This window comes from Tenrec ecaudatus, chromosome 1 (assembly GCF_050624435.1).
Source record: "Tenrec ecaudatus isolate mTenEca1 chromosome 1, mTenEca1.hap1, whole genome shotgun sequence".
NCBI classification, from domain to species: Eukaryota; Metazoa; Chordata; class Mammalia; order Afrosoricida; family Tenrecidae; genus Tenrec; species Tenrec ecaudatus.
Window position 1 is genome coordinate 259,334,078 of NC_134530.1, and position 14,940 is coordinate 259,349,017.

The window sequence follows — 14,940 nt, forward strand, 5'->3', positions numbered from 1 at the left end:
GCAAGTTTTCTCAGTCCTGAAGCAAAGGCAGAAGCAACATCGGGCAAGAGAGCATGTCAGTAATGTAAACACAGTGCCTGGTCAACGTTCACAGTTATCACCAATGATGGACATCTGCAGAAGACTGACATCGGCCACCTGTCAGAGTTGGGAGATGACCACTCCTTCTGGAAGAAGCAGCTCATGGTCAATCAGAAGCATCAGATTTTTCAGACACATTCGTGCTGAGATTCTCCTCCACTGTGGACCTGAAGCCCCCATTTCCAAGCCCCTCTAAAGAAAAGGAGGGGGTCAATCAGATGCTGTTGCCACAAGTCAGGTATTTACAAGGAAGCAAAAAATAAATCGCTTGTTTGGGCACATTTCATTCTTGAATGGAAGAGTGGCGAATGGATCTGGGATAATCCTCTGGGCTGCTGATGTGCTCAGGTAGGTCATAGCCCCGCAGGAAATGTCCGCTGTTTTGTTGAGCGAAATAAAAGAGTTGTCTGGCTAGCAGAGGTTCAACCTGAACAAGAGAGTTAAAAAAAAAATTACTGGGATATTCTTTTTAACATCTTGCAATGAGCTCCTCATTGAATAACTCCACATCTAAGGATATGTACAGGTACATTAAAAGTGATATGTTACAGCACATCAAAGCCCTTTATATTTGGAGCCAATGGAAGAACTAAGTTTTTGTTAGTCTCTCCCTATAGAGACCTATAGAGAGAATCTACTACCTTTTTGTGTTTCACCTTAAAACAAAGACAACATTTTAAAACTTATTAAAATTCATATTCAATTAACATGGAATTAAGCCAGAGAAAATGTTCAAGTTACAAGGAAGGCTGAGGGAAAATTCAGAGTATTTGTGACCAATATTCCTTTTCACCATTGCAGCTGGTTAAGGATGTGGGGCTCATCCTGAAGGTTGAAGAGTCTTAGATTAACCAAATTATCTACATTTCTAAACTGAAGGAAGAAGCAACATAGCACAAAACAAAATTGCTATTGCGGGAAGGAAATGAAGTAACTATACCAAATGCACTTAGTCTGGTTATCCGTGTAGATCGCATTCACCAAACAATCAATCAACTTTTAGCTTTTCCTGAATTCACGGCAATTAAGAATACTAAATGCTAGATCCCCCATCACTCATTCTTAAGCCATTCTCTTAGTATTTTAAGTACTGAAATGAATGAAATCCAAATAAAACAGAGTTATACTCCATGATGTATGCGTACATGTAAACATTTTCAGTAGAGAACAGATCCTTGTCTAAATAGAAGAGAGCTAGACGTTGATATTGACTTGACAGCACTGAATTTGGTTTTGGTTTGTTCTGGTGTCCAAAAATACCCTTAAAATCGTGTTAGTGCAGGATTTTATCACTAAGTTCATAAATATCACTTATCAATGTCAAGTCTGTTCAGCCACTTAACATTCCCATGTTCTTAACAACAGATACACTACAGAGCATTCTTGAGATTATCTTTTTGCTGGTTAATTGGTTGTTGCTTTTTACAAACAAGAATGTGGAGGTTGTGCGTTCAAGAATAGTAGTTTACTTCAGTTGTCAATAAGAAATAGTATCAGCTAAATCTGAGTTAAATTTGGACATTATCATTGTTTTCCCTTCCTGAACCCATGACTCTTGAAGATTACATAAGAATCAAAGTAAAGTTTCCAAATCCAGAAATCTTAGATGTCAAGATAGTTTTATATGGTGAATTAATGATAACTATTATTTATATATGCCTCTTTTTTATTAAAAAATGTTCCTTGCCAAAGTTGAATCCGTCTTAAACCATTTTAGAAACCATTATTGTGGCTTGATAAGCATGAGTTTCTTGGAAGATTGAGCCTCTTCCAGATGGCAAATTACCGGTTTCTAATAATTAAGCATTTCTTAAAATTTTCAGAAAGAGGCATTGGGAAATAGGCCAAAGATTAAAATAAATAAATAAACCCTCACTCAGTGACCCTACAGAACTGCCCCTTTGGGTTCCAGAGACTTTAAACCTTTATGGGAGCAGGCAGCCTCATCTTTGCCTTGTGGAGCGACTGTGAGATTCACACCAGTTTGAACTACGTGTCCCCAGGGCTCCTTGAGAGATGGACAAGGCGTGCAAAATATCCAAGAGAACAGACGACTTCCCAAATGGGAAGTTTCCTTCATCAAAAAAGAAAGGTCGGCTAGGTGCATTTCAAAAGCAATATTCTTCAATGAGAACTTTAAAGGGTAACTTTTAATATCACTCTTTTAAAATTCCGAGCAAGCGAGAACGACCACTGCATTAAAAAAGGACAAAAGACGCACACAATTGATGTAGGTATGGATTGTGATCACAGTTGTATGAGTCCCTAATAAAATGTTTTAAAAAATTATCAAGGGTTCCTGAGGGAGAGGGGAGCGGGGAGGGAGGGGAAACTGAGGAGCTGATGCCAGGGGCTTAGGTGGAGAGCAAATGTTTTGAGAATGAGGGGGCAATGAATGTACAAATGTGCTTTACACAATTGATGTATGTGTGGATTGTGAAAGAGTTGTATGAGCCCCTAATAAAACGATTTAAAAATATAACTTGTAAAAAAAGTAAATGTTTTGTGAATGATGATGGCAACAAATGTACAAGTGAGCTTGACACAATAGATGGATGTATTGATTATGATAAGAATTGTATGAGCTCCCAATAAAGTGATTTTAAAATAAAAAGGACAAAAGAGTGGGACAATGGCAGGCATGGGTCTCAGTCCCTTTCAGGCTCTGCAATAAGTTGGTGTCTCACACTGAGTGGCACAGTTCACCCCCACCCCCACATGCTTTCTCCAGCACCAATCTAAGGGCCAAGTTGACTTCCCACGTCACATGGCATTTACTGTTCACTCAAAGATTCTCCTAAAAAAACCCTGAACATAAGGGACACTCACGTAGGGGAGGATGGGAGGAACTAAGAATGAAGAAGATATTCCAAAACGGCTTGTGCTGATGATTGTGCCACTCTTCTTGATGTGATTGAACTATCGAATTTTATGATAGACCCATAAAATAAAAGCAACCAATTGAATTATATGCCAATAAAAGTGTCGGGCGTGGGGCAGGGACACTTACGTGTGCAGTGATGAGCTTCCTCTGCCTCTGAGGGTCTGGGAATTCTTCACCGAAGCAGAGAATCACTTGGAACCTTGGCAGGGAGCGGCCATGGTGCGCGAATGCTTGCAGCTCTGAGGACAGAAACCCACAAGGTAGAAGTCATGCTCAGAAATCCCTCACCACTGAACATCGCAGTTAATAGCAGACAATAAGGACTTAATGTCCATGCTGGAGGCAAACAGAACACTGCCTGCGCCCCGTCCTTTGCGCTCTCTTACAGTGGGGGACAAAATCAAACGTACAGACCGGTCAGTTTCACTGGATTGCTAAACGCCAACCATCCTAATGTTTAAAAACCCCTCTTTGCAGTATTAGACTAGGAGGATGAAGAGGCGGCAGGAAGGCGAGAGGGAAGGAGAAACAGGCGTGTAGCCATGTGGAGGCAAAAGTACAATTCATGCAATGAGCATTCCATTTAGAAAAAACATAGAGTTCGCAAACAAGTGCCAGGATGCTGGTAGAGCCATGGAGTCCACCTATCCCAGCTTCTAGGCTCTCTGTGGTACAACGGACATCTCTGAGTCTAAGACCACCAGGGAAGAGGGGCTGCGTTGACCCAGCAAGTGAACCGTTTTTGTCAACTGTGTCCCACAGAACACCAGAAGTAACCTAACTCGTTCATTATGAAAGGACTTATCACTCATCTTCTGGAACAGGGCGGTTTGAGAGGGCAGTGAAGAGGCACTGCTAGCTGCCCCTTTTTTGTGGACATACACCAAAGCCAAGGACACGGTTGGGGAGACAAGTGCTCAGCTGTGACACTGAGCCACTGTCCCCGTCACCTACACTGAAGATGACTCTTCGGTCTCTATCTGTTCCTGCTCTTGACGTAGAGTAAAATGTCATGGCCCCAAAAGAAATGGCTTGCACAGTAGCTGCTAACGCATCTGTAAGACGGCAGTGTGACGCATCTTGATCAGATACGGCAGAGGCCTCTGGGGCTGTCCCTAGTCGGCTGCAAATCTTGAATGGGTAGACATCAAAGGTTTCCACTGTCTTCTTCAACTGAAGAAACGTTTCTAGCTAAATCACTTTGGTATCTAACTTCCTGCTTCTTACTTCCAGAGTTCAAATCAAATAACACATGTCATCAGAATATGTAAAACGGATCCCCGCTACTACTATGGTCTGAGGCCACATTCACACAAGCAAATGAGAGTGGAGTACAGGAACCTGGAGTGGAAACTCTGAATTATCCAGAAGTAGCTACACGGCTGCAGTTGTCAAGTTCACAGGGTTCCTCCTGGAGCCTCGACAAACACTTCAAAGGATCCAGAGGGCGGAAAAGAACACACAGCCCTGGCTCAAAGATAAATATTCAAGTCTGTTGGAGTTGTTAGGTATACTATTAAAAGATGCCTTGGGGGTGCCGTCAGGAAAGCACCGAACTGCTGAGTGCAAGGCCACGGGCTTCAACTCAGTAGCCTCTCCAAAGGAGAAAGATGAGGTGCCCTCTCTCATCAAGGGTCACAGTCTCAGAAACCCCACGGAGGGTTGCTATGAACCAGACTCGAGTAGGTGGCAGTGGGTTAGGGTTTGGCTTAGGCAAGTAATTCAGCAGCTCCTGCCCCTTCTGGTCTGCACCATTTCTCTCAAGCCATGTGGCTCTGACTCAAGATGTACCTGATGGACAGGAGGATGGGAGGCTCAGGACTTCGGACAATGTGAATGGCGAGACGCACTCAGAGAACAACGGTCACTTTCTCTGGGATGCCTAACCCAAAGCTCTGCGTGTCGAGACAGAAGACACTCTCTGGGGAAATCATTCCAGAAGCCACATGCCACCACCGTGCATGTGGCATGAGGCCATCAGGCTCTGTCGCTAGGCTAAACTGAGAATCGCACGGGCCACCCACTGCACCTCATGCTTTCTCAAGACCCACGCTCACCAACACTGACAGGATGCTCCTGGCAGATACCTGCAACACCCTGCTGCAGAGCCACAGACACGTGGTACCTCGCCCTCCTCACCACAGAGCTGCTAACGGATTCATTCCTTCGTCCTCCAACAAGCCTGAGCCGGAAGGTCGGTCATCGCATATGTTTGGGGCGTCAAAAGAGGATTTGGGTGAGTTTTAGCGAATTTGGGACTCTGAAGCCTAAAGGGCACCCACTTACTCCTCAAATGGGTTACACATTGAGCTACCAACCCAAAGCTCAGCTATTCAAAACCCCCGGGCATTCTGAGGGAGAGGATGAGGCTTTCTACTCCCATAAAGAGCTAGAGTTGCAGTGATCCACGGCCATGGTTCTACTCTGTCCCACGGGCTCTCTGTGAGTCAGAAGCGTCTTGATGGCAGTCAGTTCGAAGCCTAAGGGGAGCCGTGGTGGCATGATGACAGGCTGGGCTGCTAGATTCAAGGTGAGTCCAATTCACCAGCTATTCCGGGAAGAAAGACAAGGCGCTTTGCTCCATGACTATTTACAACTTTCTAGGAAGTCCCAGGGAGCAAGTCAGAATTGAATCAATGGCAGTGGGAAAGCCGAAAAGGGTAAGCAAATGCAAATGGTGCCCAGCACTGAAATGCTCCATGATTTTACTTTAAACAAAATAAATCCAGAAACCCTTTCAGAGAAAGAGAGGCACCTGATACGCTCAAGGCCTCTGGTGTTTCTAAAGAAGGGGCTCAGAGGAGAAGAGGAAGACAACAAGGCAGAGGAAGGACTAGAAGTTGGCTGATGGAACTGACTTTTCACCCCTAAAGATGCTTCTGATGTCAAAACAACATCAATAGTCTGGATTCAGCTTAAAAATGACAAACCCAGTGTCTTTCCACAAGCCAGCCCAGGGATGATGTACTTGTCATGAAATCAAAGTGGGAAAGCAAACCTTCCTAGCTCTGGAACACAGGATTAGAAACATTTGCACCAAGACAGTATTCTCATGCTTTCCCTCAGAGAAGCAGCTCATTCTATCCTTGGTGATGTGTGCTGTGCAGCGTTGACCTAGGACGACCCGTCTCACACCTAAGAATGTAAATAACATACTTCCAACCTCTGCTACGTTTCTCTGCTCATTATATAGAGCATTACGAACCTGGGACGATTTTCTAAAGCACAGAATTTTTACAAAGTCATTCTGGAAAGCTTCTTCTCTGAGCAATCGTATCTGGCTGTGGAGTCCCACCTCTGCCAATGGAGGAAGCCGGCAGGAGGGAGGGGCCTGGAGAGACGGGCCAGAAAGAAGTTCTGTTCTGGGATCAGAGCGCTCAGAAGCTAATAAAAGGACGGTCTTTGCCAGGTGGCTGGCAGGCCTTAAGCACCTCGCTTTCCCCTCTGACTCCAACGAGGATCGTTGCCATCACCTCACATGCATGCAAAAGCTGGACCATGAAAAAGGAAGACAGAAGAGTAGACGCCTTGGATCTGTGGGATTGGTGACAAATCCCGACTAAACTGTGGCCTGCCAGAAACACTAATCAATCAGTCTTAGAAGAAATGTAACCAGAAGCCTGTGCTCCTCAGATGCACAGATGGTGAAACTCTTGCTTTCTGTGGCTCCATCATCAGGAAAGACTAGAAAGGGGTGGAATGTGTGATTGAGCCAGTGAAGAGGAGGGAACGCTACAATGACATGGAGTGATATAAGTCGCAATATTGGACTCCAACCTACCAGTGATCGTGAAGCTAGATCATGAAGGAGTAGTCAACATTTCATTCCATTACGCACAAGGTCCCCATATGTCAGAGAAGCCTCGACAGCAGCTAAGAACGAAAACAACTAACCACCCCCCGCCCACCCCCATGACAGACAAGGGTTGGGACACTCAGCTCTAAAGGACATTTCTGGACCCTACCTGATAAGAACTGCTGTGTATCAAAAAGCTTGCATGTCTGATCTCTCTCCAACTTGTTGGGCCGGTCGCTGCACAGGGTCAGAGGTCCATCCCAGTAGATCCTACTCTGGCAAAGTCTTTTCGCATAGAGCCCATCCGGGGCCATCCAGAGGACCACACCCCTCTCCAGGTGGCTCAGGAGTTTCTCGATGTTTTTCCTATGGCCACTGTCCTCTGGGTAAGGGAAAAGAACCTGGTCCAGGTTGCTGGCATCATAGGTGTGCCCATGGGAGATCCTGCAGCCTTCAGGGCTTGTGGTGGTCAGCTCCTTCACCAGAATTTCCCGGTAGTACAAGCAGATGTGGAGCCGGCAATCTATAGAGACAGGTTTCCAAGTCAGTGCTAGCAGAAATAGAAGGGTTTCATCCCATCACATTGCTAGCCAACACTACTGGACAAAGGAGAGGCTGGGGGACACTGGCATCATGGGATATGCTGAGAATAAATTTAAATGGTCCATGGCTAACTATTCTTGGGGAATGTTGCATGTCCACATCTCCCTCTTGGGAAATTCCCATTTAACTTTGTCTAACAGTATTTTCCTTACTTATGTGGCCATGGACTCTTTTTAATTGGGGGTGGTGGTGGTGCATAGCTTTCATTCGATTCTGCAAAATATGTTTTGCTTGGTTGGAGGAGCATTGGTCATTTAAAAACTTAATTTTTTATTTTAGTGATGCCTATATTAATATCTAAAATTCTTCTTCAGTGCTAAGATACGTGGCACCGAAGAAGAATTTATCTTTCACACAGCAATCAATTTCAATTTGGGAGGACATAAGCCCTAAAATGGGTTTCTACTAGCAAAAACAATGTAATCATATATAAAATAAATCTGTCCACCCCCACTGAAACTCTCTGAAAATATCAAGATGGTATCACTTAGGCAAAATATATATGTTGGTGCATCTGGTTAAAGTCCAGAAAAAAATATGTAGAAAGTCTTTAACAGTGGTGATCTCTAGGTGATGCGAATGTGATGTTTTCACTCTATTTTTCCGACTTTTAAATTAATTTTCTACATTGCATATATACTACTTTTATAATAACATTAATTCTTGGAAGAAGGAAGGAATCGGGGGAGAAAACTCTTCTGGGAGTCAACGGTTTATGGAAAAGCTTACAATCCCACTAAGTGTTGTGTCTACCTTTCAAAATAACTCTGAAACCAGTAGCTTTCTAACAGTTTTTAACCGGATGAATTCATTTCTTAAAAATTTACATATTTATTTTTAAAGTTCCTTTAAAATGTCAAGCACCCTGTAAAAACCAAGCTAGCTTTGCAGGGGGCCTCGTAAAGGAACTCAAAACAGGTATCACTCTCTATCCATTCATAACTACACAGGGTTGAAGAGTAAACGGGAAACCGTAGTTCTCTAGTAAGAGTACTCGAGGCAGATCATTAATCTGGATTACAAATACAAAACAAAACCCCAAACTCAAAAACCCACAAAACCCTCTTTTTCTTCAATAGCAGGTTTCGAGACTTCAACAACCCACATGGTCGTCTCAATTCTCCGCCTGCTCATCTGCTGTGGACCCCACCCCCCGTGGCTTGCGTGGATAAGGAGTGGGTGTTGGCCATTTGAGGTGACTCTCGGGGCAGGTTTCATTTCATTTCATGTCACCAGAAATCACGAGGTCACAATGATATAAATAGCTGTTTGTTTCCTACTCTTTGGGCACCCACGCAAGTCCTAGGTGCTCAAGAAAAGCGTTTGAAAGTTTCTAGAAACAAACAAGCCGATGGCCCTGAACTACCTCCTCCCCCAAGACAATCTCCGTCATTCAAAGCAGTGAGCCTCCGTTTCTGGCTTTCTAAAGAAGGCAAGGGTAGGGTGAGAATTCTAGATGAAAGCCATTCATTTTAAATCCATCTAAAAAGAACCTATAACACATTGTCTAATATACTTCATACATCAAAGATGTTTGATAGACCTTGGAAGGCCATCTGAAAACAGCCTCGCTAACTTGGGTTCAGATCTTGGGGGCTCAGGGATTCTGTAATAGAAAGAACTTTCAGATTCAGGCTGCGTCCATATTGGGTTTCCAGAAGGCCAGATTTAGATTGCGGGGAAGACCCGTTACTGTTTGGCAGCTGAACGCTACAAAGACAAAGATCCAGAACGAGTATTTCCAAGAAGCAGAGGAGGACACCTTGCTGATGGGTAAACCTAAAAGGATGCCCAGCTTCGAAAATGAGCAGCCCTTTGCTTTTAAAAGACATTAAACTAAATCGTGTGCGTGTGGGCTGTAAGGAATGCCTTCAGGGCACGCAACGGGTGATCACTAAATTCAGAACCCCGGTCTGCATGTTCCTGGGAATTCCGATCAACACCAACAGAGACGGTAAAGAGGTTCAATCAATCCAACCAGTGTTTGGAATTGCATCAGGATCATGACTGGCTTCTGACTGGCCTGTGTTGTGACCTGCTCCTTATTTAGCGCTGTAGGTATCAGGGCTGGGGCAGACCTCTTCTAGGCTGACAAGCAGGAGTGTAAGAACCTACTGTGCCCAGGGACACCCCCGCCGCGTGCACCCACAGACCCCCTTCAAGGCTAAAGGTGCCCACTACACGGTGTCACTGTGCCCAGGGCCATCACATCGGACCTGCCTGAAGACTCCAGCAGGTAAAAGGCCACAGGCACCACACACCCCTGTGGGCATATATCCCGGGACACATGGCACCTACCTGAGAGCGCCAAGGCTTCGGCAGACCTTATGCTTGGCTCTATGGGGATTCCAGGGGCCTGGGACTCAGGTGGGGCACAAGCATAAAAGGTTCCTGTTACCTGGCAACCTGTATTTGCAAATGAAAACCAAATGATGTCTTAATAGAGAGCCTCAAATGTGGGGAGTCTGCCTCACTCTGCGCTGCTGTACACACCTAATGTGGTCACACGCCTGCGTGTTCCCCATCCGCCTGCACCCGAGGGCCCACTACTCTCTAAGCCTTTATCAATGGAGCGGTTCACAGACAGTTTGCTCTGGAAGGGACCTAGAATCCTGTCTCCTTCATTCATAAATAAAGAAGCCCCAACTTAGTGGGGGATAACCCACGCCTGCCCACACAGAGCTCTAAACCATCAAGTCGGGTTTAAAAACGTTCACATTTACTCCGTTTGCTATTTGTGGGCGGAGGAGGAAACTGGACCACCTCTCTCACCAGCACAGTAACTGGTGTAGAGTAAACCTTCCGGCAATATTTGCTATATTAAATATTAATAGAGAAGGGATATGCAGTGGAACTTAATTTTGCTGGCATTTTACGTAGTGTTGACCATGTCTCCAGTTATTTCTGTCCATTTCACCTGTTTGGATCATTCTAAACTTTCCCTCTTGACTATTCTGGTTCAAGAGTGTCGCTGACATAGGCCTGAGTTCCAGAAACAAGTTGGTTCATGGAAAATGAACCTTTGCTCAAAATTACTCTTGCAAATTGAACACAATTGAAATCTCCACCTTTTGTAAATATATCATACAATACAAAAATTAAATAATACTATCAGCCAAGAATGAATTAACTAGACCTTCTTCATTGGGAAAAAATGGGCAATCAATCAACTTGTTAAGCAAAAATTCCTAGACCCTATTTAAGGGTTAAGGCACTGATACAGTCAGGATTTCTCCTTAATTAACCAAGTTAAATGTCCTGAAAACTTGTGTCTTGCTACACTGAATACATCTTGTGAAATTTCTCTACATTCTAGATAATTAGTATTTCTGCTTAACTACTGCATCTGATGCTTGGGGAACTTTCCCTACTGGCGTGAGACCACATACAGAATGAGTAAGTCTCTGTGGGTCTGAACACCAGCACTGGGCACCCTATGAAGGCTGATGCTTTCTTCTGATCTTTATTCATTCCCTTACCACCTCTGATACCAAGAACCTGTCAGCTTCGTTCAAGAGAAATGTCCTATCTCAATATCTCCCAATGTCTCCACAGAAGTAGGATGTGGGCAGAGCTGTGGCATGCCCATTCTACAGACGGGAAAACGAAGCCAAACTAGTGAGAGTAAATGGCCACAGCATCACAGGGCAATCCAGGAAAGAAGCCAGCCCAAATTTACTTTTGGACCAAGATGAAAAATAAAATTTAAGATTATTCAGGTAAGACAGAAAACGATAACCCATGAATCAGACAATGCTTAAATTGTAAAAGTCAAGCTTGGCATCTCCTTTGTAGGAGACCTTGAGTTAGGAAAGCTTAAATAGAGCCCCATTATTTTCACTGGGTAACATTGAACAAATTACACACATTTGTTTCCCTCTGTAAAAACCAGGGCAACCTTTAGCTGCCTGGAACCATCTTTCCGATATTTACTGAAGATCACACACAGCGAAAGGCCAACCGTGTCTCCTAGAGCACAGAAGGGGCTCAGTGAACACCGGTTTCCTTCCTCTAAGGACTTTATCGTTCGTTCCCTCTTTGCCAGGGGAGTCTTTCCCATCTGCTTCCGAGAAGGGGAACAACAGGTCGGGAAAGTACTATAGTGCCTGGTGATGCCATTGGCAGTGGAGAAGCCTCAAAAACTAGTCCCAGCAAGGTCCTTACCATTTTCACAAGTGGGGCCTTGCCAGTGATGGCTGCGGGGCCCAAATGTCACAGGACATTGGTAGGGGATTTCTGGGTGTGACTGATCAGGGACATACTCCCTCCAGCTTCGGTCATGGGGTGGCATCATGTAGTTGTGAACCTGTTAATGGAACATGCGCAGGAGCTCAGGTCAAGAGCAAATCACTCAGCAAATCGTACTTTTCTGACACTGGAAAAGAGCAAGCTTCTTGTCTATCCTTCGGAACGCTACGGGGAGTCCCCTATGTAGCTGGCAGTCAAAATAGCTTTATCATACGAAAAGATGTTACCGTGAAGTACTCATCACACTAGGTGGAAACTAGCCACCAAGTATTCCAAAAAGTACAATTGAGACACTGTTATGAGTGAGTGATTTATATAAAGCTTTGTCATATGGTTAGCTCTGGCACCAAAAATACTGCAGGAAAAATGGCCTCCTTTTACCCCACCAAAGTGAATGAAACAGGGCTGTCATTCACAGCAGACCAGACCGCAGAGATCAGCTGCCCTGTGGTTTCACATGATAAAGCCTTACTTCCAAAACGCCCAGCTTCCACACAAAAGTTCGTTTCCCAGAGGATTTTAGGATCATTAGGGAATTGTTTACCAACACACAAGTAGGCATGCTAGCTACCCCTACTTGACACCTTTGAGATATTCACCGACCAAGGCTTGGTTTGGGCCTGTTTTGCAATAGCAAAGGCGAAAGGAGGAAAAATAAAAGCATCACTGCTGTATTTGTTCACTCCCTTGTGGGGTTCAGTAGCCATCCTGCCCCCACCACCCAAGAAGCACTTTGCCCTGTGTGGTACCTGAGACGGGAGGGAACTGTAAGGAGCTGCCATGGTGTACGGGTGGCTTATGGCCATCTGGGGGTCCTCCAAGGTCAGCTGCTTTGCTCCTGAGCCGTGGGGGAAAGAGAAGTGACATGGTCTGAAACAGGTACTGACAACAATTAAAAGACAATTTTGGCAAAATAAAACCCCATAGTTTAATTCCTAGAAGGCATGCAATATTAACAAGCGCAGTGTTCAGTCTTTACCTTGGGCAACCATGTGCCCATGTCCTTAAACTGCTTCTCAGAGATCTGATTTTGCAGGGGAGGTGGAGTGTGAAAGGACCATGCTATGCAGATTCACTCTGTGACCCACAGGACTCCCCCCCACGGGAGCTGACAACCCAGGGGAGCTGCAGGAGCAGGGATTTTCTGAGCAGTCCCCAAACCAACTGGGTGGCTTTTTTAGAATGCAGATTCCTGGGTTCTGGTTGTTGTTTGGTATTTGTTTCACACCTTGATAGAACTAAGTGTGAAGTGCACACACACACACACAAACACAGGATGAGACATTTGTCATCTGAGAAATCATCCTATACCAGTACCATGAAAATTTCATCTTCTAACCCAGAGAAAATGGGCAGCCCCCCCCAAAAAAAGAAAGAACGAAAAAGAGGAAAATGACCCCTAAAATAAATTTAAGGCTTTACCAGGGTCTCCCTGCATGGATTTGGGACACAAATTTAAGTTATTTAGGAAACTCTACCTTTCTTGGCTCCCTCTGGAACAATTCGGTAGACTTTGTATGGATCGGAAATATCCAGTTGGCTCCTCTCAACCAATTCCTCAAAATCATTGCTCTTGTTCAAAGCACACCGCAAGCGTGTCTTCCAGGTAGGAGGGTCTGGTTTATCGATGCCTTCTCGGAACTTTCCCTTAAATAGTGCCCAAGCCTGCAGGGAAAGGATAAACAGGAAGGGAAATTTTTAAAATATATATGCCTTTTAAAAAAAGAAACTGGAAATTCTAGTTCCTAAAATAAATAATGCTGTCTAGGTACTTCAGATTTAAACTGTTTCTGAAAAGTGAGTTCAGAAAGACACCCGGTGTCTCCTAGGTAAATGGCATGTCACTTTGGACCCTTCCACTGATCAGTGAACATTCTCTGGGCACGAAAAACTGGCTTTACAAAAAGTGAGGCGAGGGGCTGAGAACGCCCAGAATGGATTGGACCCACCCAGAATTTAAAGTGGGTTTGATTGGAAGTAAGGACAGACATGTGGGGGCGGCCAGCTACCCAGAGAGGCGTCCAGATGGTCAGGTTCTGAGGCATTTGAGAACAAATTCCCTGAGGAAGTGCCCTCCCTCTGCTCTGCCCACAGATGGCAGAGCCCTAATGCACAGTTCACCAGGCAAACAGCTCTGGGGGGCCCACAGACCACAAAAGAGGGCAGGGCCAAGACGGAGGTCCAGAGAAAGGTCTAGATAGAGGCCCACACACCCAGAGAGAAGCGTCCAGAAAGACTCAAAAAGAAAGTCAGAGGCAGAGGCAAAAACAGAGACGGAAGAACTCCAAGAGAACTATCAAAGAAAGAGAGACCAACTTAGAGGAGAGACGGTTGAGAGACTCCAGGGGAGAAATGGTGGTACCAAGACAAAGACCTTCCTTCGGACAGTGAGAGCGCGAAAGGAGCATACCCGCAGTACTCAGAAAGCAACACAGACACACAGTCATCATCCCGAGCACAGAAACTGGGTCAAAGACAAGACCGTGGGAGCCAAGGGAAATAGAAGAGCCTGGACAGAAACCACCGGGAACCCTCCGTGGCCCTTCATTTTCCCCTTGTGGAGCCCCCAAAGTTCCAGCTTCTGACTGCTCTCACCTCCAGCTAAGGCGGGTACCATCACCTGCTCTCCAGTCTTTTCTCCTTAAAGTTCCCCAGGAGATGCCCAGAGCTGTGTCTCACTTAGCCTATCCCTATCTGTCGCGCGTGGTCCCAGTTCCTTCAAGAATCCCTCCAGGCCCTCCAGGCCGGGTCAGCCTCTCCGCCACCACCTTGACGCGCTCCCCCACCCCGCCCCCCGCGCGGGCCCCCACGTGTTGGTGACCTTGAAGAGCGCGGCGTCCTCCTCGCGGTTGTAGTCCTGCTTGCCCGCGTGCTTCCAGGGGATGCGGAAGATGCTCTTCTCCTCGTTCTCCCACACCAGCCCCGGGTACTTGCCGCTGTCGATCTGGTCGATCAGCCACTGGCGGAGTTTCCCGTTGCCACAGCTCACCGTAGTCATCCCGAAGTCGCCGCCGCGGCCGCTCACCTCCAAGTTCATGCCCCTCTCCCTGGGCCTGCGGGCCAGAGGGACGCCCCCCGGGGTCAGCCGCCGCCGCGCCCGCCCCGGTCCCGCCCCCCGGCCCACCCGGAGGCACGCTGCCCACCCGGCTCGGCCCGAGGCGGGGAGGAAAGTCCCTTCGTCGGCGCGCTCCCAGGCAGGCGGTCACCCGGCGCGCCCTCCCCCTGCAGTCTTCCCACCCGGACCTTTCGCCCCCGGGCCGCCTGTTCGCGCGCACACCCCTCCGTGCCTCCCCTCCCCGCCCCCGCCCGCCACTTCCTGGGGGTCCCA

General features: G+C 46.3%; 1 protein-coding gene across 1 annotated transcript; it reads right to left on the bottom strand.

The window, feature by feature from the left end:
• Nucleotides 1-364: 364 nt before the first annotated feature.
• Nucleotides 365-14,649, bottom strand: IRF4 (interferon regulatory factor 4). Its single transcript, XM_075540598.1, has 8 exons — nucleotides 14,434-14,649; nucleotides 13,091-13,277; nucleotides 12,362-12,450; nucleotides 11,529-11,670; nucleotides 9,663-9,770; nucleotides 6,931-7,284; nucleotides 3,092-3,204; nucleotides 365-508 (listed from the first exon to the last, which is right to left on the bottom strand). The coding sequence occupies exons 1-8, from the start codon at nucleotides 14,647-14,649 to the stop codon at nucleotides 365-367; spliced, it is 1,353 nt and encodes a 450-aa protein (XP_075396713.1).
• Nucleotides 14,650-14,940: the final 291 nt, after the last annotated feature.